The 27852-nt window shown below is 32.9% G+C and overlaps 2 protein-coding genes across 3 annotated transcripts; one reads left to right on the top strand and one right to left on the bottom strand.

Annotated features, from left to right (window-relative positions):
• The first annotated feature begins 4032 nt into the window (after positions 1-4032).
• On the top strand, positions 4033-6987 carry PEX10 (peroxin 10). The gene is made up of 11 exons (XM_079047945.1): positions 4033-4398; positions 4519-4550; positions 4809-4898; positions 5044-5138; positions 5251-5461; positions 5634-5703; positions 5800-5878; positions 5957-6090; positions 6178-6263; positions 6397-6485; positions 6579-6987. The coding sequence occupies exons 1-11, from the start codon at positions 4176-4178 to the stop codon at positions 6679-6681; spliced, it is 1212 nt and encodes a 403-aa protein (XP_078904071.1). The 5' UTR covers positions 4033-4175; the 3' UTR covers positions 6682-6987.
• A 2851-nt stretch (positions 6988-9838) lies between these two features.
• LOC145111684 (mechanosensitive ion channel protein 10-like) lies at positions 9839-13231 on the bottom strand. 2 transcript variants are annotated; one of them, XM_079047943.1, is made up of 5 exons: positions 12954-13230; positions 11120-12590; positions 10625-11039; positions 10351-10553; positions 9839-10227 (listed from the first exon to the last, which is right to left on the bottom strand). In XM_079047943.1, exons 2-5 carry the CDS (start codon positions 12574-12576, stop codon positions 9975-9977), a joined length of 2328 nt encoding a protein of 775 aa, XP_078904069.1. In that variant the 5' UTR covers positions 12577-12590; positions 12954-13230; the 3' UTR covers positions 9839-9974. The 2 variants fall into 2 exon arrangements, with proteins under 2 accessions (XP_078904069.1, XP_078904070.1); XM_079047944.1 differs by having other exon boundaries at positions 11120-13231.
• Positions 13232-27852: the final 14621 nt, after the last annotated feature.

Here is a 27852-nt window from a genome sequence, read left to right as displayed (position 1 = left end):
TCTTCCTTGTTCATGTGATATGTCATGTGGAATTGATCATAACACGATGGCAAGGAGTGCAAAATGATGTCTATTGCTAACTCCTCAGGGAAGTTCACATTCAGCTTCAGTAAACGGTCCACATACCTTTGCATTTTCTGCATGTGGCCCGTGATGGGTTCACCATCCTTCATTCGGGTTGTTATCATGGAGGAGATGATTTCATATCGCTCTTGACGAGCACTTTGATGGTAGCGGTCCATCAAGTCCTGGTGCATCTCAAAAGGATAATAGTCCTCATAGGACTTTTGGAGCTCGGCTGTCATGGTGGCCATCATGATGCATGCCACTTTTGTAGCATCTCTTTCATGTACCTCATATTCAACAAGCTCTTCAGGGGTAGCAGTTGGCTCGGGTACCTTCAGCTCCTTGTCGAGAACATATTCTTTGTTCTCATACCGAGTGACCATCCTGATGTTTCTGATCCAATCTGTAAAGTTAGACCCATCAAAGATGACTCTCCCACAAAGATTCATGAGAGAGAAGGAGCTAGTAGGGTTTGAGCCAGAAGCATTGTTATTGGAAGACATCTGAAGAGAAGAGGGAATAGATTAGATTAGATATAGAGATAGTCCTTAACAAAACACCCAAATGTAATATTAAGGCTAGGACCCAACACAATATTTTATAACTTAGAAGAGGGATGCCGTAATCTAAGCTATAAGATATTTGAAGGTAGGTGAATGACGATTCACCAATTTCCACCATGAAAAACGAAATATTTAATTAGGTTTTAATTGGTTTAGAAACTCCTAGATTCTTTGTGATTCATTGAACTTTCTTCAATGGCATGTTTCAATATCGAGTGTGCCCTTCAAGTTTTGTGACTGGGATGCCGATGATCACAAAACAAGGTGTGAAGTAACCATGCAAATTACTTGGTACCCTTAATGTATTACCCCTTAATCGATGTGCCGGTTAACCACACACACTCCACTAACGACTTAAACAAAGTGTAAAGTGTAATTTCATGGATTAGCACCTTATTCACATTTTCCTAAAATAACTAAGATTGGGAATTCAATAAAGTTTAGTTACTTTAGTATTATCATTATACTTTTAATGAGAATTTATAAGTCCTTGTCCTACCCGTTCGGCTAACGACCCTCCACCGATCAAGGAAGCGGTGGGTGAGAGTGGACACCCATTAAGTTGCCATTTTATAGGCAACAACCTTATACCCCCCTTATAGACCGGCTTCATGAATGAGGCGTACTAGCGGTAAGACGACTTGATCTTATACATATATAAATATTATTAAACTTATAATATTATAAAGTATAAGGGTTGAATTTTAACTTTTAAAATTCTAGGGGTTGGAACTAAAGTTTTTAATATGACTTTACATGTTCCAAAACTTGAGGGAAAGTTTTGTAAACTTTCAAAACTTTTCATTTCTCATAACTTATGAGTTAATGGTTATTAAAAATGAAGACTCTTCATTTTTTGTAACCTATGTGTTCTTTTAATGGTTATTTATAAATGTTACTTTTGGTTATCCATAACTTAAGAACTAGTTATGGACTCCATTAAAACACATAAAGATCAAGAATTAATCTAATCAATTATTAGCACATAATTTCTATGATCTTCTAAACTCATATGTTTATGAATGTTCATATCAAAAATTTCAAGAATCGTAAGTACATATACAAAACTTGAAATTTTGATACGAGCTTTTGAACAAAACTTCGATTTTCAAGTTTTTTTTTTTTTTTTTTTTTTTTTTTTTTTTTTTGTATCAAGTATCAAATAAACAAACCCGGCTCTGATACCACTGATGGGTTTTCAGCATTCTAACACTCCTATGGTGTACATGCAACCCTAGAAACCTTGGATCTATGTTTGACTAAGATACATGCAAATAATTATTTTTCCAAGGTTCTTATCCTAACTAGCATGGCATGGGGTACTTGAATCAAATAAAACTAGTAGAATTACTTACCTTGTAGTAGTAGTTGATTGCTTGGAGTTTGAAAGCCTAGCACCAATAATGTGGATGCCTCAAATGGAAGTCACAAATCACCACAAACTTGGAAACTTGAGAGAATAGTCACAAACTTCTTGAAATCGGCCCTCTTAGTTTACGCACATCAACTCATGTGATTTCAAGAACCAAAGCCTCCTTTATATAGTGTGGTGGATTAGGGTTACATCCATGTAAACCCTAATACCCATGCTTTTTCATTTCCATGAGATCCATGGGTTAAAGCTCCATGGAGTATCCATGGACTTTCCATGCAAGCCTAGCCCATTCCAAATAAGCATTAGCCCACACTATATAAATACAAGAGCCCATATTTAATTAGTCATACTTTTGATCTCTAAATTAATTCTAGATTAATTATAGATCAATACTAATTAAATAATATGATTTTATATTAATATATTAGGACTTATAATATATTAATAAATCATAACTTATACTATTCTCAAACGATTATCCATAAATTGTTCGGGTGAAGTGCAACCCAAATGGACCATGCCGGGTCGGGTCAAGTACATACCAAATATAGTTATGGACTTAGACACTATATCCAACAAGTTTTACCTTCGTATTTTTGGGATGTTATAGAGGGATAAAGATATACATGATTTATTAAACTTCTAAAAACAATTACAACTATACACAAAGGTTACGCCTCACTTAAGCTTTCAAAAACAAAAGAATTTATATTGCTTACTAACTGCTCTAAAAGATGTGCTCTCAACCTCATAATGATTGCTTTTTTGAAATTTTGTGTGCGTGTACAATAATGAATGGGTATATGAGTCTATTTATAGGAAAGCATGAGAAACCCTAATTCTGATGGACCAGACCCATCCATAATTACCCCCATGAAGGTGGTGTCCTAATTTTCAACCAATCACATGAAGCTATGCAGGTGCTTCTGGAACCTTCGTCCTTGAGAGACAACACTTGAGCACCAACCATGCCCATGGAGCGCATCATGATGTCATGGGGGCATCCACCTTGAGCTCCTTCAACTTCCGAGCAACATGAGACTTCCTTGAACATCCTGGCACACCTCACAATTAGAAGGGTGCAATCCAAGCTAATGATGCACCATGTTCCATGATGGCGCACCAAGCATAACCAATGTTGCATCATGTGTCATGATGACACATCAAGCCCTTTGGTGGAGCATCATTCTTCTAGTAGTACATAAGCAACACATCAACATTTAGGTGTCGTTTGTTTTTTCGAAGCGAAAATGTCTAAAGTTTGTGGACCACCTCTGCAACCGTCTATAGCAGAAGAGGGGGACCAAACGGTTGCAACATGTAATAAAAAGCTTGTTTGTTTTTTTAACCTCTGCTGCTGCAATAAGTTAAAGTAAGGTGTGAAGATGTTTGAAGCAGAGGGTTAAGTGTTGTGTCACGCAACACACACGCATCGGTTTTTAAGTTAGAAGTTTTCTGAAAAACAAACAGCTGTGATGGGGCAAGTGCTGCGCGGCGCAACAATAAATGGTCAAAAGTGGTTTTTTAGAAAAAACAAACAACACCTTAGAAACTTGTTAGGATCATCAAGATGACGCATCATGACCACAATGTGGCGCACCTTGGTGGCATATCGTGTGTATGATGCTTCTTCTGTTACTCCAGTCATCTGTCAGATGTTCCATACAAATTCCAAATGCTCAATTGAATTTCTAGATGCTCCGGTGAATTCTAGATGCTCCATTGAATATATAGATGCTCCATTCAATATCTAGATGTTCCATTCGGATGCTCAAACACATTTGATCAATCTTCACACCCAACAATCTCTCACCGGATGGTTAAAATATGAATGAAAATATATATATTTTTTATGTTTTAATTAATTTTGTTAGGATATTACAATCCGATTTATCTTACGATGATCTCAAAAAACAAAAAATATCCTATCTAAAATCCAAAATTTGACAATCCTGTAAGTTTTAACATAATTGTATTTTATTTATTTTTAGTATTTTTAGCTTCGGACGAATTTCGGGTTTCTACACAGCTATGAGCAATTGAGCATACTCGAGACTCGAGAGTCGAGATTTTATTGATTAACGTGAGCACACATAAAACCAGTAGATGAAATAAAATAAAATTATAAATGGGAAGCAAAACTCCCTTCGGGTGAGATAGATTAAATAAAAATGGGAATCGAAGTCGGGGAGTCCTCCGGTGCCGGAAGTCCCGAGACGAGCAGTGGTAGAGAAGATGCCGGTCCAGCTACCACCCCAACCAGTACTTCCAACTCCGTACGCCGGCGGTTCTCGCTGGCGGCTCAGCCGGAGATAATGAGAGCGGCGCAGAAGGATGACCAGTATGCTTCTTTCGTCTACGAGGCCTGTCGTGACGCCTTTCGCCACTTATTCGGTCTCTATCTTATCTCAAAATTTAGGGCTTTCCCTCTAACTACGTGTGCGTTTAGACTTTAGGTTGATTGTGATATGCATTTCACCTTCTCTCTAACTTTTTATTTTGATGTTATTTTAGGTACAAGGGCAGCTATATCGTATCAGAATGAGGTCTGTTGCCTTTTTTGAACTTTAATACGTGTAGTTTCTTCAAAGTTAGGGCTATATTTATTATGTTATATAGCAGTTGCCCTTCGATTGGATCACATATCAAATTGCCTAAATTCACAAACAGTTTTCCTTCTTTTCAAAGCATCATACATTGTCATTTTAAGTATGGATGCGATTCACTTCTTTGATGCCCTATTTACACACTGGTGGAAGAATAAGCGGAGTTAGTTTTAACTTTGGTGGTATATCGTTTTGCAGACAAAGCTTTTGGGGCAGATGCTTTATTATGTTTTAACAACAGGGGCAGGGCAACAAACATTGGGAGAGGAATATTGTGATGTCACACAGGTAAATTGATTATTTTTTTTGCTCTATACATGCCTTGTTGTCATGAATTGATATATTTATGAAGATGATTAGTATTTGTATGGAGCTAATTCATCATCGAAAGATTCTTCTGTTAACATGAAGCTGAACATGTTTATCCTTTCAGGTTGCAGGATTACATGGGCTTCCTCCAACACCAGCAAGACGTGCCCTTTTCATTGTCTATCAGAGTGCAGTTCCCTACATTGCTGAAAGAGTCAGGTTCATTTTCTTTCTTACAAATCATTCTGTTCTTTTATTATTATTATTATTATTTAAAAAGAAAAAAAGAAAAGACAATTCTTATCAACCATGTAATTTGCTTGCATAACAGCTCTAGAATTGCTTCACGTAGCATTGCCTTGACTGAGTCAGAATCACTGTCTGATGATATCCATGGGGATGCTTCTAGAAGCATCCATGGTCAACCATCTGCAAGTCAACTCTCTTCTTCTCCTTCACCAATAGTTTCAATTTCACCTCTCTCAAGATTCAAACACAAAATTACTGGCCTTTGGTTGCACACAGTTCAGAGATGGCCTGTAGTATGTCATTTCCCTATATATATATATATATATATATATATATATATATATATATATATATATATATATATATATATATATGCACTAAAAAAATAGAATGAAATGAAAGTATATGATGTTATAATAACTTATAATAAACAAATGAATAAAATTAGGTTGCTATTTTTGGCAGGTGCTTCCATTAGCCCGTGAATTTTTGCAGCTGCTTCTTCGTGCTAACCTTATGTTCTTCTATTTTGAAGGTGAGTATCTTTATGGAACCAATAGTTTATTATTTTTTTTACAATGGTTATTATTTTTACAATCTACTAAGCAATTTGATTATATATTTATTGCAGGTTTATATTATCATATATCAAAGCGTGCAGCAGGCATTCGATATGTTTTTATTGGGAAGCCCATGAATCAAAGACCCAGGTATATCTTAATATTCTCTAAAATAAAAATTAATTTTTTTTTTCAAATATTAATATTCTTGAATTCTATAACATGCAGATATCAAATATTGGGCATGTTTCTATTGGTTCAGTTGTGTATTATTGCTGCTGAAGGATTGAGGCGTAGCAACTTAACATCCATCACATCTTCTGTTCAGCAGACATCTTTAAGCCTTCATCAAGCATCTGCAGGTTTTCGTTTTTCTATTTTTTTATATCAATTTTAATAATAATATATCATTACAAACTTATTATATTATTTTTTGTTTTATTTTTCAGGGAGAGGTTTACCTGTTTTAAATGAAGAAGGAAATTTGATCACTGGGGACACTGAGAAAGTATCGGACTCCTTGACAACCTCTGAGGTACTCTAACTCTTCTGAATTTTATTAATCAAAGGTTATGTAGAAATATTAAAAAATGGTTAAATGCAAAAAGTAGGAATGTTTTTTCACTGATATGATATGGTTAAAAATTAAAATACTTTTTTGATAGCAGACTGGATCAAGTGTGATTAGCAAATGTACACTTTGCCTTAGTAATCGCCAAAATCCAACTGCAACTCCTTGTGGACATGTCTTTTGCTGGTATTTATTTATAACACCCAGATCTTTCTTAATTTCACTATTTTTTTTTTTAAATGTTGATTGATGTTTTTAATTAATTAATTATTTATGTAGGAATTGCATAATGGAATGGTGTAATGAAAAGCCGGAATGCCCTTTATGTCGTTCTCCTCTAACTCATTCAACCTTAGTTTGTTTGTACCATTCAGATTTTTAGCTTACACAGAAAAAAAAAATGAAAAATTACCATCAAGGTAAAATCAACAACCATAATAATAATAATAATAGTAATAATCAATCCCATATTTCTCATTGCATCTTGTAAAATGTAAATCTCCATTTTTTTTCCTTCAAATTATTCATGGTATGTTGTAAGCATACAATGTCATTTCTAGAACATGTAGTGGTGGTAGGGAATGTGTAGTGCGTTGGTGGGAAGAACGATACTCAATTTGAATACAATCATAAATAGTAGTTATATATGAACAAAACATAACAAAAAACAACGTTAAACTGTTTGCAAGGTATGGTATATATTACTATGTTATGTATCAACTGTGTAGGATGGTTATTGTGTTTTCTTTATGTCTAATTTGTAGACTTGAGAAAGTCGAGCTGTATTTGTCAAATGATGTGATTACGTACGCATTTTGAATAAACAGGACAAAAAAAGTTATCAAGATTATTGTCACATTATTTTTCTATTAACTTTAACCATTAATTAAATAATTTCTCCAATGACTAATCTAATCCTGTGGCCTTTTTTTTTAAATAAATTTTAAATTACAGAAATGGTCCTTGTGTTTGTTATGTACTTCAAGTTCAATTTTTTTTCTTTCCACTTTGTGTTGTTATCGTTAAAACGTGCATCTTATATGAGGGCATATGATAGTCATTTCCCTCATATCCTAATGAAAGCCCTATATATGACTAAATTATTTCATATATTCTTCTTCCCCACGATCCATTACTCTCTGTGAAAGAAACTCTCACCAAGAAGAAGCTATGGTGTTGTGCTATTGTGGAAGAAATGAAATGGCCAAGCCCAACAATAAGAACAGATTACAACTTCATTGGGTGGTTTGACCTAGAAATGTGCCCAAGTTCGAAGAAGGTCATGCCTTGTTTACTTTACTTCATGAACAATCTCCACAAGCTAAAGTGGAGAGCATGGAGTTTAAAGTGATGATTTGGAAGATTGTTTTCATATCTAACCCCTTTTAATCATTCTAACAAGTAAGATAGAATATATGGAAAACGATCACTTTTGTAGTTGGTATGATGTAGGTGTTGGTTGAATTTTGAAAACGTGTTATGTAATGGTGGTTAATGGGAAAAGATGATGTTTAATGCAACGTGTTCTTGACAGTTAAGTTCAAATTGTCCATGAACGTTATTAAATACAATCCTGTTTGGTTGATGATGTTTATGGGAAAAATTTTAATGGAAAATTTTGATCTTGTGAAAAAATGATACTTCAATGATGTTAAGTGCAAAATAAATGAAAGTGACAAGAAATTTTCCCTGAAAACCCCTATGGGGGCTGGGTTTGCCCTATAAAGGAGCTCGAACCCGGGGTGCTCGTTGAAATATGCAAGTAGGCTTCCGTTTAATCATTTGCCGTTTCCAAAAAAAAAAAAAATGAAAGTGACAAGAAACTAAACTGATTTTACCCAAACCAAGCCCTATAAAATCGAAACTTTGTGCAAGAAAATCATATAAAATGACAATTGCATTAATCAAACCGCAAGTAAACTAAAAATATGCATATGGACAGAGACCCATCCCCTTTCAAGAGAGGTTTCCTTGTATTCATTTTACGGGATGGACTATCAATAATTTCCTAAATGATGACATTATTGGGGGTGTCAGAATATCTGCAAATTTTCATATTCGGACAGCACATACCATAATATCATGAGCTTTGGGCCGTCCGACACGAAAACATCCTAGGAGGGTCACCCATCCTGAAATTACTCTACCCCGGGCATGCTTAATTGTAGAGTTCTCATATGATTTTTTGCCCTTATGACTTTAAAACACGTTATGATCAGAAAGGTCCACACCCCTTATAAGACATTGCTTAGCTCTCTTTCCCAGTCGATGTGTGATCATGGATCTCTAACCCATTCAATATGAGAAGGGATCCCTGATCACAATCGACCGAGAAAGACAACTTTACATTACCTTATAAGGGACGTGGATACCTTACATATCACAATGAATTTTAAAGTCATGAATCATTAAATAAGTGTTGGGTTTGGAACCAGTGTAGCCGAGATCCATGAGAAATCATACGAGTGTTCATCGATTTTAATCCAATAGATTTTGATGGAACCAATTCAATCCAATTATCCATTGGATGTTGAATTTTGTCAACCACTCCAATCTAATTTGTTATATGCAATCGAACCGAATCAATTCAACTGGATATTTGGATTGGATCGGTTTTATCTATTGAATATATCATATTGTTTATCTATTATCCACCCAATTCTAATCCATTTTCCATCCAATAAAATAATTTATAATTATGATAATTAAAACTAAAACCACACACAATTACACTAAATAAGACTAACAAACGATACTTCAAGTCTTCAACTTCAACAACCAATGTTCAAACATGTAAAATCATTAAAAGAATTGGCTATATTTGTAATTTCTCTGAAATCAATTGGATAATAATATTGGAATGTAATTGGATATTTATTAGATTAATATTGGATATCCGGTTGGATGAACAATGGATCGGTTCAGTTGAGTTATCTATTGGATTTTTATGATGATCCAAGAACCGATCCGAACCAATTAGATTTTGAAATTTCAAAACCGATCAAATCCAATTGTAATTGGATATCCAATCCATTCGGTCGGTCGTAATTGGACCGGTTAAGTTCTGCACGCCCCTAAGATATCATGATCAATTGCTTGTGCTAATGAGTGCATGAAGTGGAGGTCCACTCGGGCTCTTCATATAAGAATCGTAATTCTTAATAGCATATGATACAAACATGATGAGGAAAACGAGACGTTATTTGTTTATGACATCGATCACATTTATCTTGTGAGAAACAAGAGATGATTTGGTGCCTTGTAAATCGCTGAGGACACTGTGGATGACAAAGCCCATTGGAGCTCGAGTTCTTGTTCTTGTGTCACATGCATTGGATCCCAAGGATCGGGTATACGATGCTTCTTTGATGATTTACAATATCCATCATAACACAAATAAGAACAATATATATTCTTTAATTTATCACAAATCAGTATAATTCTAGAAAACTCTCTTGGAAAATTAAATAAACTTAATTCTCATTTAATATCCCCAATGCAAAATTTCAAACTTTACTCAAGTTATACAAGATCATAAATACATTTCACAAGTATACAAATTTATTAAAAGAATATGTAAGATAAATAATTGAAGCCATGTGAGATCATAATAGACTTTACCCAAGTATACAAATTTATAACAAATATTTGTACCTTAACAAATCATATACACGCTTAATAAGTTGGTGCTTCCAGATTCCTCAGATGAACTTCTTGTGGAAGAAGATTGCATTTGATCTTGAGCTCTTCAAACATTTTCTTCAACTCTAAAACCAGTTCACTTCTACGCTTACTTTTTTCACCATAGTCTTGAAAGTTCATTGTATGATTGATACTGAGGGCCACTTTTATCATGTTCACATTTTGAATCTCATTCACAATAAAAAGGTGATTGGGGTGCCATAATTGAGGGTTCTTCTCCAAATATCTGACCATAAAACAAAAATAGGATACTATATAATACACAAATAAATGAATTTATGTTACTATTTCTAGCATTCTACTTTTAATCTGGTTTTTTATTTAGACATTACACTCTATATCAACTTACATTTTTATCATGTCTTTTAATATCCCGATCTTCTCAAAGGGTGTTGCAAAATCGATAGAAAATTCCACCTTATCCCCCATATCTGGGCTTCTATAGAAATTGCTAATGGGCTTTGTAGCCAAAACCGAATTTGGATAATATATCTTCTCATTATCATATCTCAAGAACACCGTATTTAAGATATTCATCTCTTCAACAACCATCTATCACAAATAACATCATACGTAATTATAGCAATCTCATTAAGATACAAAATTTAGAGAATATTTTATACCTGAACACCATCAATAACACAACGATCCCCAACATCAAACGGATGCATCATGAAAACAAACACAATGGCTTCAAAAACAGTCTTGCAAGTGTTCCCAAATATAAAAGCAGCTACAACAAGCTGTGAAGAGAGGAAGACAAGTACTTTGGTGGAAGCAATCTCTGTCAAAAGAAGCCACACAATTATGGTTACAACAATTAAGATTGCTGTAATAAGCTTGTTTAATTCATCTACAGCTGTTTTCGTGTCATCTAAAGCATATGCTAAAGCTTTTCTCCCATTGAAAACTTTCACCACCCAATCTGTTAAAGTTTTTCTATCAATTTTCCCCTTTTCAGCTACATCAATCATTGGAAACACAATGTCCACCTCTTCCCTGATCATGAATCTCCTTAGATCAATATCTTCAATGTATCTACATAGACATATAACATGTATGAATAAATAAGAATGTGTTCAAACTTCAAACTTCAAAAATAATATAGATGTTCTTACTCAGAACCAGGTTGAGCAACATTTCTAAAGATATGATATGCAGCTGCAATTGCTTCCATCTCATTAGTAATCTCTTTGTCTACAGATTCACGTGAATCATCTCCATTATAATAAGCACTTTCTTCAAGTTCACCAGAGAAAGTTGAGAGCCCTGAATTTGATATTGTGTCAACCAACATCTTCATAGTCCATGCAGACACTTTTTCACGCTTCATTTGATAAAGCTTACTTACATCTATCACTCCTTTTTTTGTCTTTGAATCTTTCCCATTCTTCTTCTTCACACTCAAACTAAGTTGACTTTTACTATTACTCCCCCCGACATTTTCTAATGATTCCATAATCGGAGGCCCTGAAAGGGTAAGGATAACATACTGAAGAAAGATTGATTCTTGGATTTTATCAAAGAAATTGCTGACGTGGAAATTTGTTGCTAAAATCTTTATCAATAAAGTCTTGAGAAGCCACAAGACTGAACCAACGAGTAAGGAAACGATAGTCCATGTCAAGAAATCCAAAACCCTAGTGGCAGTTTTTGATCTTTTAACATGATGGCCATTGAACAACCATATCCATGTAGTAAGAACTCCAATCAACCAAAGGCATACATGAACACTCTTCTTTAATCCATGAACAAAGTATAACACCTTGTTCCTCAACAAGAAATTCAGTTCTATCAGCAATACTACGAATTGCATCAGCCAATTGATGACTAACATACCACAAATCTTCACTATTATAAGCACAAACCATTTCCATAACTCCACGCTCCATATCTTGTAATTTTTCAATTTGGGAATCATTAAGCTAGCAATTAAACAACCCACAAGCAATAGCAGTAGTACCCATTGAAGTAGTACTTTCGTCTTCACCCTCTTGAGCTTTAATTGCCTTCGTATTTTAACCTTCTTGTAGATTTCTTCATCCTCATCATCATCTTTATCTGCCCCTGCACCTTTAGGCGATGCCATTAATGGAGTTTTTGGAGTTATGGATGAAGTTCTTGTTGTTTCTTTTGATGATGTACCGGTTGGAGAAGCAGTAGTATTGCCTGCTATTCTAGAAGAGGATCGAGCAGATATCCTCATGGACGAGTTTGAGCTCTGGCCAACTGGTTCAGGCATATCATCGAGCATATTGGGATCAATTAAAGGTTGTTCACCAAACCTTGATTTGGGCTTGGATTTGATCGATCTTGCTATGGTTCTTCGCCTGGATAACGTTTCAGAATTAGGGGTTTTGGGCGAATTGCTGTTAGGGCTTGAAATAACATATGAATCCACAGATTTTCTATGAGGTGACTCATTAACTGCTCCTGGTTTTGCATCTCTCGTTACTCCAAAAGTAGCGCGTTTCACATATTTCTCTTCGCCGGAAATTGGTACGACCACTTCGCCGCTTTTGTTCTCCGTCATGCTGATCTCCCCTGTTTTCGAGCTTTTACCATTTCCATCCATTCGTAGTCAAAAACCTAGAAATTAATTACAACAAAAACTTTCACCTACGTCTGCCTTCAAGCAATTAACATTTGTAGGCTTGTAGCTACTCATAACAAATAACAGATATTGTTTCGAAGATTTCCTCCTCAAATTTCAGGTTCAAAACCAAATACGAAAGGATACATTACACATACATCCACGAATAATACGAGAATTACAAGCGAATCAACAGCAGAGACGTCACTTTGTACGATATGATACATTTAGTCATAAATGGGAGATTGGGAGGGCAAGTTGAATCGAAGTGATTACACAAAGGCATGAAGATAGCAATTATATAATTAAGCAAATGTGTTTCTAGAGAACTGTTGATGAAATAGATAAACTGAACTCACATGCACTGAAAGCTTGCTGCATGACAAGCACATACACATGCAAATGCTACTGGAAGAACTCCTGGATGACAACTTGAACTGGAGATAACGCTGAATAAAGAAATACGAGTAACACGGTGGTGGCCGGAGAGAGCTCAGGCCGTTAGGCGGCGGAGAGAGGATTCATCGGAGCAGACGATCTATAGGTGCATGAAAATGGTACCGCTCAACTTTGAAAACGAGAAAGCTGACCTTGTTCAAATTGTTTTCAGGACAAAATATAGAAAAATATAAAGTAATTTGTTAATTTTTTTTTATTTTAATAATGACATGGTAAAAATACTTTTGTTTCTTTTTTCTCTATATTCTCTCTTTTTTCTAAAGGAATACAGCTTGTATGACGAAAACATTAGAATATCAGTTTATATATTGCTTACAATGTGATGCATGTTTTATGCAGGTTTATTAAACTTCTTTTTATCGTGTATTGTGATAAAAATATTTTGGTATCAAATATTTTAATCTTAATCTTAATCTTAACGAAAGAATATAATAAACGAAGTAATCGATCGTTATGCTTTTATTCTTGCGTATAATTTCACAAAGATATATGAATGATTCAGCATACATTTTTATTTATATAAAAAAGAAGATATATATTTGTCAATTTTTTTTCTCAACCCCTTTTTATTGACACAAAAACATCAATTTACCCGGTTTTTTGTTTTTCTTTCGATAGTGACTATTTACCTGATTAACCTTTATTTTTCGGTTGTTATATATGATTGACATGACTTTTCTATATGTGACAACCAACATGGAAAAATTCATGGCACCCCTGCCTATTTTAGGTTAAATAGAACCGCCCTTGCTTGAACTCCTAATTTCTTCAATTTTGCAACGGGGATGGCGATGAACTCAAAATCAAAAGTAAGAAAAAGAATTAATCCATTTGTCGATGTTATTGTTATCTTTAAGATCAATGACAATATTGAAATTTGGAATTATATTGAATGTGTATAAATGAATGAGAGAAATAAATATATATACATGGAGATTGAAGTTCTAAATGTAGCACAACTCTACGAGCCATGGACTAAAAATATAATTTATACATTCGAATACTCTTCCTCAAGCTAGAACATATATGTTAATCATGTCCACCTTGTTAGAAATAGTAGAGACCTGATAACTAAATAACGTTTTGGTGAAGACAACAACTAGTTGGCTTCTGGTTCGAACATGGGGAATTATGATGGTACCATCTCAATTATGATGGTACCGTCTCTCGGCTTTTCACAAGTGAAATTACAATCCACTTCAATTTATTTAGTACTTTTATGAAGCACATGATTGTTTTCTGATGTAGTAGTGTCATTATCACACAATATGTGCATCTGTTTGGATTAAGTAAACCTTACTTAATAGATTACACAACTATATTAGACCATATATGTTCGCAAATGTTCTTGGATATAACATTGTATTCGGGTTCTACATTTGACCTCGAAACACTTTTTTTTTTCTTACTCTTCCATGGAACAATATTTTTTCCAACAAACATGCAACAACACGTAGTAGACTGCCTCCTTGTAGATCTCTATTATAGTTGGCATATATGAACCCTTTGATCACATGATGACCATGATTCCAGATTAAGATGCCATGACCCGGAGCACCCTTTAGGTATCCAGAAAGCAATGTTTGGTTGTGTAATCGTTAGATAGTTTAGTTTTCCCATAATTCATCTATACTTTTTGGATTCTCAAGAAGATCTTCATCTTCTACTTTCAACTTCATATTTGGAATCTTAGGAGACTCATAAGGGTTTGTTTCAATCAAACAAGAGTCATTCAATATACACAAGAAATATTTTCGTTAGGATAAACAAATTCCTATATGAGTATGAGAGATCTAAAATCCCAAAAAAATATTTTAATGGGCTTAGGTTCTTTGTTTGAAATCAGGCTCTCAATTTAAGTTTCACCATTCCCAGTAATCACTATATCATCAATATATACCACTATTAAAATGCATCTAGAAGTTGACAAATTAAAGAATATGAAATTTTGACAACCCGAAATTTCTATCTTGTACAAACCATTCACTTCAATCTAAGTCAGACTCGTTTCTGCTAACTTTTAGCACTGTTTAGAGTCTGTTTGAGCATTCTGAGCCTAGTGCATCAAAGGAATCAGTGTTTGGATTTATCAGTTAAGGTTCCAAACCACCCAGCAAACCGTAAACCTCCTCAAAAGGAGTTTACGGTCAGGAAGCTTAGAGCTTACGGTCATGGTGACCGTAAAATCCCTATATATACATAATTCATGATCATTTTGATCATTTCTTTCCTTTCCAAGCCAAAAATCTCGAAAACTCTCAAGTATCATAAGATCTTCATCTTGATCTTCCAAAAATGTAAGAATTATTTCCTTTGATTTGTTGTTACATCTCTTTATCTAGTGATTATACATGATTTCATCCATGAAATCTCTTCATTTTGATAGATCTTCAAGTGTTCTTCATTTCACCAAGAACACCAAGAACGCACACTAGTGTTCTTGGATCCTAATCACCCTTACAAACTTCTAATAAGTAAGTACACTACCCTTAGCTTGTTATATACTAGAATCGCTAGTTAATCACCTTGAAAACCATCATTTGTGCAAGATTTGATGAGTTTACGGTTGAATCTCCTTAGACCGTGAACTCCATGACCGTAAGGTCATTAGACCGTAAACCTTATGACCGTAAGGTCATAGGACCGTAAACACATGGGACCGTGAACCCATAGGACCGTAAGGTCATTAGACCGTAAACTCTTATGGTCATACCATTTTGACCATAAACTCACTTGGTCATGTCATTTGGACCGTAAACTCTTTAGGGTGGCCATACACCCTAGTTATGCAATCACATGTGATTGTATCCCTTCAATCTAGGAGTTTAGTCTATTAGGGTGTTATCCCTTATAATTAGTTGCTTATACACTAATCAAATACACATACATGTCATTATATGTTTATTAGGATCTTTATGTGTGCTCAAGGTTTCACCTGACACTCTACATCCTATTTCCAAACATACTTCCGTATCACTCACTACAGGTGAGTTCATACCCCTTAATCTATCTTTTAAATGATTTTAAATGCTTTTATGGGGGGGGGGGATACAAGTAGAAAACATGTTAGTTATATAATCAATCACATGTGATTTATAACTATGTTTCAAACAAAGGATTTCATATACTTCAAACTGTGTTTCAAACAAATGATTTCTTATACTTTCAAACTGTATTATCAATCAAACTGCTTTTAAATCGTTTTATAGATTGACATCAAGTCATCAATATTTATTATTAAACTCTTCAAATGTTTTACAAAACTTCTTTTTAAACTTATATATTGTCAAATGCATGTTTATATATGTATAGTTATATAAGTAATGTTTAAAGGACTTAGGACTGATAACTCGCTTAATTTCCTTTTCCTTGTTTGGATGTGGCCTGAAAGTATCGGTTATTTGTCCGAATGTCGTTTAAATATCAATTATATATTATGTATACATATGTAGATATAAAAGTACTATCAATCAGTTCAGTACCTTTGGGTAGCAAAGGCATACCTTCCTTCTTTCAAACTACAGAAATTACTAGTAAACTATAATAGGTATAGTTTAGGAGAATACTATCATATACAAATACTATAACAGAGAATACTATAAAAGAGAATACTATAACAGAGAACACTATAACAGAGAACACTATAACAGAGAATACTATAACAGAGAATACTATACAAAGGATACTATACAGAGAATACTATACATAGAATACTATTACTATAACAAGTATACTATAACAAGATTCAGAGATAACATAATGTGAGATACTACTTCATGACACATCGACCATTTCGTTATGTCACGTTTTGTAACCAGAATCTCCTGGAGGGAGAGCGTGAGTTTGCGTATAGATCTATACTGGATTGACTATCCTACACCTTGCTGTTCGCTACAGTGGGACTTGCAAGTCTACGAGTGCCAAATGTCATTTCTTCCGACGTCTTTCATCGTCGTGTTTTAGTCGGTTTAGTATGGTAACAATCTTATCACATTTTGCCTTAATTAAACCATTGGTTTTAAGGTAGTTATTACTTCAGTAGTTAATACAAATAATACTGCAGTACACATACATTTTTCCCATTATATTCAAATTGTGATCTTCTCACATAAAGGGTAATATAAAACTATATTCTGGTAACGATAGTCATATTTGGGAAAAGCTTCCACTTTTACAGAGAAACAAACATACAAAACAGTTGGGTCTTGGTAGAAGACTACTTTTTATACTAGTAGAGAATATAGGATTTTCTAGGAGTTTTTCAAACATATACAAACATTTACATTGAACATTCACAAACATTTTCATCAAACTTATACAAACTTTGACACTAAATACTTATGAACTCACCAGCTTAAATGCTGATCTACGCTTTCAAAATAACTTATATTCTCAGGTCACCAGTAGACAGGTACCGATGACCAGGTTTTGAGAAGACGGAGCATGTTCAAGACTCGTCTTTTATTTTGATTATTCATTTTTGGTGTCTTATTACTATTAAAGAACACACTTGTATGAAATTATACTATTAATGTAATGGATGATGTTGTTGCTTATTTATTACTTTGCATTGTTATGATACTGTACATGACGTCCTCCACCCCCGAACGTTTCCTTCGTTCCGGTTTTGGGGTGTGACAGAAATGATGATATGAGCTACTTTGTAAACCAAACTTATCACTATTGTATTAAACCTTCCAAACCAAGCACAAGGGGACTGCATTAAACCATATAAGGATTTTCGTAATTTGCAGACTTTGGCACACTCCATTTGAGCAACAACCCATGTGCTTAATCCATGTAAACATCCTTATGTAAAAGTCATTTTCACATCCAATTAATGGAGTGTCCAAATACAAGCATTTGCTAAAGAAAAAAATAGGAAAATTTAGGATACCTTGCTACGATAGCAAATGTTTCAGAATCGTAGACCCAAAAGTCCAAGCATATCGTTTGGCAACCAGTTATGCCTTTAGACAAGTCATTGATCCATATGAATTAACTTGCATAGTGAATACACACTTGCAATGATTTGCCTTTTTTCCCACATGTAGCGCTGCCAAATCTCATGTATTATGTGACATCCCCAAATTCACGGTCATTTTAAAAAATTTATTTATGCTTATTTTAAAATCAAAGTATTCGTTTTGAAGAATAATATTGCGGAATTTGTTCCAAAAAATATGATAAATATATTATCAAAGCATTTCCGAAGAAATATATTTTATTTATATTAAAACATTGACATGTCATCGTCAATACAGAAACATAAGCATAAATAGAACTTACATTCATTTACACTAATGAATTACATCTCCTTTAATCTCTTAGTGTAATGTATCTTCGCATCGATATCCGTGATACAAATAAACTGAGTGGGTCAGGTTGGGAAACCTGGTGAGTACATAAGGTTTTCAACCCACGATAATATAGTTAATTTGTTTCTTCACATACTTCATGTCAAACAATTAACCCGATTACTCATCCCTATTATCTTCTTTATTCTTAAGGATTTACCCTAAGAATCATCTATTCTTCATTCGTTCATTCCTAAGGATTTTCCTAAGGAATAGGCACGAAGTTCATCGCTGCTAGAGTTTATCCAACAGGCACTAAGTCCATAGCTGCCGAGGTTATTCATTAGGCACAGTTGCCAATGTTATCTATTAGGCACTAAGTCCATAGCTGACAATGTTCATTCGTAAGGTACTAAGTCCAGAGCTGCCAGAGTTTTTAGAGTACATCTGATGAACACTTCGTTCACAAACACCTACAGGTTGCGAGTCTACTAGCGTTCCACCAGACTGTCTAGAATAGTGCGTGGTTGTCATCTATACTCTGCTAGATGACATCATCATTAAGGTCAAGGCTTCTCATCATCTTACAACTCTCATCATCTATATCATCTTTCATCTCTCATTTTTTACATCATCTTTCATCTACCCATCTTTACCCAATATATTTATAGGTATAAAAATACATATACAATTTAAATCAAATAAAACATGTATAAATCGTTCATCCAACATAGATATCAAGAACACAGATAATATGCACACATATTGTAACGCCCGCAGACTCGGGCTAGTCAATTTAGAGATAATAAACGTTAAAAATGACTTTTTGATAGAATATTATTTAGAATAAATAATCTTAACCAAATTATAGTATATGTCACAAGGATTCCGTATATATAAAGAACACTGAAATCCGACTTATAACGAAAAAGTTATGACCCGTCGAAGTTTTGCGACAAAACCGGCACGACTCCGCGGAACGTAAAAAGTGAATTTTTGATAAATTACTTTTTAGGCTTAGCGATCTAAACGAAAGTTGTAGTATATGTTAAACCGAGAGCATACAAAAAAAGAACGTCAAAATCTGACTTAGTTTGAGGAAGTTAAAATTTTTCTAAGAATTAGCATAGTAGTACACAGCCCGGTTCCTAGCCAAACCTCCTAGTAAGTGAGTTAGCTTACCCTACTTTAAGTATAGCTTATGTTTAAGTTCAATATCATTATTATGAACTTTATATATATATATATATATATATATATATATATATATATATATATATAATACATATATATATACTTACTACTTTATAATACATATATAATAGTGGGTCCATCTTTTTAAGACCAAAGTCTTAAAAATAAGGAGATGAATTATGAGCTTTAGGTAATATTTGGATGGTGTAGATTAATATCATGTGATGGTCCATGTGAACGGATCTAAAAAAATCAAAAACATCTAAATTAGATGTATCATTTTTAGAGCGTTTGGTACAAATCGTAATGCTTAAACAAACACAATCTAATAACAACATTAACATGAAACGTTACCACACACATGTCCTCTATTTAAAGTTTACCGCTTCTTTCTTTTCTCAGTTAACACAATTTATCACTAACCATCTTTCTAAAAAATCTAGAAAGCATAAGTTGTATAAGCAAAACCTAAAACCATATGCCCCTGCAACAAATTCCAACACCACCAACGCGACATATACCTCCACCATCCGCCGCAATCACCACACGCTGCCACCAGCTTCCGAAAACACTGAGTTCATCACCGCCCTTCGCCTTCTTCTCCACTGTACTCCGTCACCAAGCACCTCCGCCCTTCGTCCTGCATCATGCATAATCTCTTTTTATGTCAACATAGAATCACACATCCAACATCACCGACAACCGCATACAACCTTCCTATTCCCCTTTCAACCGCCAACACTACTTGTAAAAAAATCCAGATCTGATACCGACAAGCCACATATGTACTCTCTTACAACCACTTCTAAGAAAACCCTACATCTCGATCCGAGTCAGATATGAGTTTGTAGACACATTCTCCTCACTTAGGTCCGAGAAAAGAAGCAAACAGAGAGAAGCACAAAGAGGAGAGCCAGAGTGTGATTTGTGTTTCTAGATCTGTTATGAAAATGCACTTCAGATCCATATCAAAAAACGTTTCTGATGCAAATGTTTTTAAACTCGGTTTTCTTATCTTTTCTTATTTGTCTGTGATATAAATTCAGTTTTTTTCTCTTATTTGATTTTGTTTTCTAATCTTTTCTTATTTGATTTTGTTTTGTTAGATCTCTATTTTTTTATTGTGTTAGATCTATATGTGTTTGTGTTTTGTTGTTGTTTGGGTTGAGAATCATAATAACTTGTGTTTTGTTGTTGTTTAGGTTGAGAATCATAATAACAATGTTCCATTTCTTCTGGTTATCATTCATAACTTTGTTGCGATGGTTGGTATTCCTTGTGTAGCCATTGGGTTCAAGCAAAATATAATTATGTTCATCGACTAAAAAGTTACATAAAAGTGGAAAGCAATAACAAAAATTTACATAAGAGAGGATATGCAAAAATCTTTGTATTGTTCTAATTAATAAGATATGCAGTACGATTTTTTAATAAAAAAATAAAAATAGAATACAATAACACAAAAATAATTAAAACTAGAAAGGTTACCCGTTACGCGGGGGCCAGAAGCTTTCAATGTTGTTTCCGAATTGATAAATATGACAGACATAGAAAGTGCACGGATGAAAAGTCCGGGTTTTGCTCCGGACAAAAAATGTAAAAGTTTTGACTGCAAGGACCAGAAGTGTGAAAATGGCTAAAGAATTAAAGAGGTAGGAATTAGCAACTTTTTAGAAAATGGATCAAAGTTGTCAAACCGTTAAAGTTTTGTGGCCAAACTTTAAATATTAAAAGGTTCCAAAAAAATGTAAAAATATTGATTGCAAGGACCAAAAGTGTGAAAATGGGTAAAGAATAATGACCAAAGTTGCCAAAAAACATCCAAATTTAGTATTCCTAACTTCCAACAATAATATATGGACCACTTCTGCCAAAAAAATGGGAAGTTGAATCGAATACAAACAAAATGACATGAATAAATTAATTAAAGAAGTACAAGGACCGGATATGTAAATCAAGGAACCAAACCTGGACAAAGTATCCCAACTTTACTATTCATTTCTTCCACAAATTTATATATATATATATATATATATATATATATATATATATATATATATATATATATATATATATAATAATATGTCAACATGTATATCCCAGCTGAACTTGTATACATATATAATATCTTAAAATATATAAACCTGGTAAAAAAGAATCTAATAAGATTTGAAAAGAAATCCACTACATGCCGCAACAACATAAATAAAGATTTGAAAAGATTTTTTTTGTTGCGTTGATTACGTAGCTACCGAAAGAAAAAATAGAAAATGTCATTAGCACCTACAATGGTTTACAAAATGTTAAAAGAAGTATCAAACAAACTCCATAAGAAAAAGATAGTTTGTTTAGATTACAATAAAATCATCATTGTTTTCTTTTATAAATAAAAATGTTATCCTATACCCATATTAGATCTAAAATAGCTTACAAAACTATATATATATCATTATCCTAACTCCATCATTATTTATATTTTAAATTTAATATTCAATATGTTTAATTAATTATAACATTAAAAAAAAGATAAAAAATGGTATATTTCAAAACATAAGTGATAAAAGTATATATATTTATGTAGCAGATTATGCTTTAATGACAGTTATAAAAGAAATATAAATAAATTTTTTGTTTCAATTTTGTATAGACAGCCGGCATCCATTTCATTTGAAAGTAGCATAGACTTTTAATTAAATCAACATGTAACGAAACTTTGTTTTTATGTTTAGATTTATATATTTATCAAACAAATAAATATATTTAATATTATTTTTTAGAGAATCAATGTAATTCAAAGATATTTGATTAATTTTTGACACTATGGTTCATCAAACTTTTTCTTATTATTTTTTTGACAAACCATGTTTAGTTTATTTTAAAATTCTCGATATTCATTCAAGCGCACAATGCCATCAATTCGACTGTATGCTACATATGTAACCTTTGATTTTTTTATTTGTGGGACATGCTTTACGAGAGAATCATCATTTTACATAACAAAATACATAAATAATAAAATTAATGAGACATATCAGTTAATTGTTTAAAATAAAATTCTAAAATATAAAGTTAACCAGTATATTTGATTTGTAGTTAATGTATTTTATTTTTAACATAAAATTACAATTTAATTTTAATTTTATTTTGAATTAGCAACATACTTTTAGTTATAACACGAGACAATTTGTAAAAATTACTAAAAATAACTAATCGGTATCGAAAAATATTCTCCGAAATTTTTTTTTGTCGCCGCCGCATCTCGAAACTATCTGACGAAAGGGAACTAATAGCCATTTAGAAACCATTAGCCGAAAATAAACTATTCGTCGAAACAAAACTATTCGCGGCTGCCGCATCGCGTGGGTACTCCCCTAGTATATATATATATATATATATATATATATATATATATATATATATATATATATATATATATATATATATATATATATATAGGGCTATGTTATTTTGTTTCTTACATATAGTGTGTGTTAGAATGCACCAATAAGATTTTAGTAAATTAAATAATTATTTAATTAAATAAATATAGATATTAAATGATTTCCATAATTATATGTATATTAAATGATATCCATAATTATAATTCGCTTTTTATGGAAACTAATTAAATCCGTCATTAATGTCAGCAATAACATTCTTTCAGAATGAATTCACATCTAGGTTTTTATATATGAATTTGTATTTTGTTTCAGGACTCACTCACTTAAAATACAATAAAGTTGCATTGAATATGAAGAACGAGAGTGTATTCTACTAGAATACACTCTCATTCTGCTGGAATAAACTCTCATTCTTCTAGATATGAATTCATTCTGAAAAAATATTATTGTTGACATTAATGACGAATTTAATTAGTTTCCATAAAAATGAGTTACAAGTATGGATACCATTTAATATACATATAATTAATACTAAATTCCTATTGGTGCATTCTAGCACACAATAGATGTGAGATACATTTGAACCTACCTGTCTCTCTCTCTCTCTATATATATATATATATATATATATATATATATACATATATATATATATATATATATATATATACACACACACACATATATATATATATATATTATAAAATATAATATACAAAGTGTTATTATAATATATTTTAACTACTCGCGGTACGAAGAATCTGGTTTGAAGGGCCGCATAAGGTTGTTGGATTTCAGAAGTGCTTAAATGCCAAAATGGTCCTGCCCTTCGGTGTTTCATGTATGGCCCCTGTCTGTACATAGTAGTTGAAAAGTATTGTTTAACACTTATAAAACAATATTGCTCGTAAATAGTCGCTATAAATATTAGACTAAAATCTAGCGGTAATGATACTAGGTTTCGCCAAAGGAAAATAAAATTGTTAGAAGCGAAGCGCTGCCCGAGTTTGGAATCATCACTTTAACAAGTGAGTGCATAGTTACTTTCATCTTACACATATATATGAAATATTTAATATAAATTACGTGCTATGTGTGCATATTATTTGTGTTCTTGATATCTATGATGGATGAACAAAATATACATGTTTTATTCGATTTAAACTGTATACGTATTTTATACCTATAATTATGATGGGTAAATATGGGTAGATTAAAGATGAGATGAGATGAGAGATGAAAGATGATATAGATGATGAGAGGTGAAAGATGACGAGAAGCGATGGCCCAGTCATCTAGCAGAGTATAGATGACAACCATGAACTATTCTAGACAGTCCAGTGGAACACTAGCAGACTCGCAACCTGTACGTGTTGTGAACAATGTGTTCACCAGATGTATTCTAAAAGCCTATGGACATGTATTGTGGGTGGATTCCCTAAAGTAATATTGTCAATAAAAGAGATAAACCCTGGTGGCTATGGACTTAGTGCCTAACAAATAACATCGGAAACTATGGATTTAGTGTTTGTTAAATAAACCCTGGCAGCAATGGACTTCGTGCCTATTTCTTAGGACAATCCTTAGGAATAATATTGAGGAATAGATGATTCGTAGGATAGATCCTTAAAAAATAAAGAAGATAATGGGGATGGATAATTGGGTTAATTGTTTGATGATTAAATATAATAATTATATTATCGTGGGTTGAAAACCCTATGTACTCACCAAGTTTTCCAACCTGACCCACTCAGTTTATTTGTATCACATGTATTGATACGAAGATATATTACACTGAGAGATTAAAAGAGATGTAAATCATTAGTGTAAATGAATGTAAGGTCTGTTTATGCTTATGTTTCTGTATTGACGATGAAATCCCAATGTTTTAATATAAATAAAATAAATTTATTCGGAAGTGTTTTGATAATATATTTATCATGTTTTTCTGGGAACAAATTTCACAATATTATTCTTCAAAAAGGATACTCTGATTTTAAAATAAGCATAAATAAAATTTTTAAAATGACCGTGAATTTGGGGATGTCACACATATCACATAATTTATATTAAACACTTCATATCTATGTGTAAGATGAAAGTAACTATGCACTCATTTGTTAAAGTGATAACTCGAAATTCGGGCAGCGTTTCGCTTCTAACAATTTTCCTTTCCTTCGACGAAACCTAGTATCATTATTACTAGATTTTAGTCTAATATTTATTGCGAATAATTATTAGTCTAGATTCATCATTAACTCAAAGTCTATGTCATGATCTATCAAGTAAGAAACAACCAGGTAGGATCATATCGGGGGTAGGGTCTGTTTGATATACATACTATACTGTTTAGAAAGCCCACTTTAAACACCTCACTAAATCACAGCCTAGACATCATCCATGTAAGTAGATCAATCAATATAACGACTTTAAATCACTGATAAATCTTGTTTATAGGTTCATAATAACGATAATGAACTTAAACATAAGTTATACTTAAAGTAGGGTAAGCATAACTCACTTACGAGGGAGTTTATCTAGGAGCCGGGATCTGTAGGGGCAGAACTTCTGATTCGGAAGCTCTTCTTCTCGAATCCTTCTGGCGCTCTGGGACTCGCCTCTAATACTTAGGAAGTGCTAGGGAATGGAAGATAGGGTTTGGGGGTATTGGGAGAGATTGGTAAGAAAAGGTGTGAAGAAAATGAGAGATTTGCGCCTCTATTTATAGGTTGGGAAGTTGGGTTACGCGGGGCGTACTCGGTATGCTAGGCGTATGAAGCCCTACGCTGGGCGTATGTGGGGCACGTGTCGAGATCCGGTGGCAAGGCTTGGGGAGGAAGCAACGGTCAGGATTGTGCCACGTGTCTGCCTCACATCTTAACCCATAATTTAATTAATTTCTAAATTCTGTAAGTTTTGCGTACGAGCTTCGTTTTCGATATTCTTTATGTTCACACGTAGGTAGCGATGTGATCTACAACTTTCGTTTAGACTCCGTTGGCTAATTTTGACTTTATTTTTTAAAGTTATATTTTAACAGGCTTAGACATATAAAGTCCGTTAAAAATTCATAACTTTGTCATCCGACGTCTGTTTTTGTCTGTCTTTATATCGTTGAACTCCTATTAACGAGATATTCAATTCTCGTTTAGATTGTGTCGGCTAAAAATCGATCGATCTAAAATTTGATTTCCGGGTTGTATACTATTATGCAAAATCTTAGAAAAATCATAACTTCCTTAAATAAAGTCAGATTTGGACGTTCTTTTTATGTACGTTCTCAGTATAACGTATACTACGACTTTTGTTTAGATCGCTAAGGCTAAAAAGTAGTTTATCAAAAATTCACTTTTTACGATACGCGGCGTCGTGCCGGTTTTGTCGCAAAACTTCGACGGGTCATAACTTCTTCGTTTTAAGTCGGATTTCAGCGTTCTTTATATGTAAAGAATCCTTGTGACATATACTATACTTTGGTCAAGATTAATTATTCTAAATAATCTTCAATCAAAATGTCATTTTTAACGTTTGTTATCTCTAAATCGACTAGCCCGAATCTGTATTGTTATGATCAAGGGCATTCATATCATCATGTCATCCAAAATGGGTCAAAGCTTCACCAACAAGTTTAGTAATATATATATATATATATATATATATATATATATATATATATATATATATATATATATATATATATATATATATATATATATTCGTTTGCATTATCACTATGAAGAGTTTGGGTGGAGGGTATAAATTGTGTTTTATTCATAACATAAACCGAACAAAAGTATGTATAAAGTAAACATGACACAGACCATAGAGGTCAAAATGGACCAAGTCAAATGAGGATGCGACCCACTTATTAACTCTATAACCTAAATGGACACAAAAACTGGCATTATCGTTTGCTTTGTTTTGACTTAATAAAAGTTGTTATGGGCGGAGTTTTGTTAGGGTCAGAAGAGGCTGTGTCATTCCTGATTTTGTGGTTAGAAGTAGTTCTTATATTTTAATTTTATACATATTAGGTCAAAAATATAAAATTTTGGTTGTGGCCCCCTACTTACCAATTTTTATACATATTATATTTTTGACTCCAAATAAAATGTTAAAGCTTCGCCACTCAAAGTTGTAACGAGCTTTGGTCTAAAAAGGGAAAAAAAAAATAGATCTAATGTATTGGCTTTCAAATATTGTATTTGAAATTAATAAAGAACTTATGGTAGGAATGATTATATATTTGCCATATAAATATCACCTCAATTTTATGTTTCTTTAGGTTAATATTTTTAATAAAATAGTAACAATGATTATAAATACCAAAAGTACTATTAATTATTAAAACATTAAATTAAAGGTAAATAGATAGTCATTTTTACCAAAGTCATCATATTAAAATAAATGGATGTTAAATTAATTGATAGACCAAATCCACAAATAAATCATGATTTTTGCAACTTTGCAACTGTATCCAAAATTTTATTGTTTTCTCTATTATAGAACTCTAAATAAGATCATACATGAAAAATATTCTAACCCAATGATATCAGATGTTCTTCTTTCTTAAGGTCGAATGTTTATGTCTAATCTACAACATAAGTGGAATTTAAAGTACTTTAGATTAGATTTGTCATTTGAAAAATAAAATTATACACCCAAGATACTCTAGCATCGTGAAGACAATTAATTGGTTATAATTAAAGGCCAAAAACATTTAATTGGTTATAATTGAAGGCAAAAACATTGGTAAGTTCCAACAGTAGGATAAATACACAAGATCATAAAACACTTTACTCAAGTACATAGAAATTTCATAACAAATATTTGCACCTTCACAAATCATCATATATATATATATATATATATATATATATATATATATATATATATATATATATATA

The sequence above is a fragment of the Lactuca virosa genome, chromosome 5, assembly GCF_052849685.1.
Source record: "Lactuca virosa cultivar CGN04683 chromosome 5, Lactuca_virosa_CGN04683_v6, whole genome shotgun sequence".
Lineage (NCBI taxonomy): Eukaryota > Viridiplantae > Streptophyta > Magnoliopsida > Asterales > Asteraceae > Lactuca > Lactuca virosa.
This window is presented reverse-complemented; position numbering and strand designations above follow the sequence as displayed.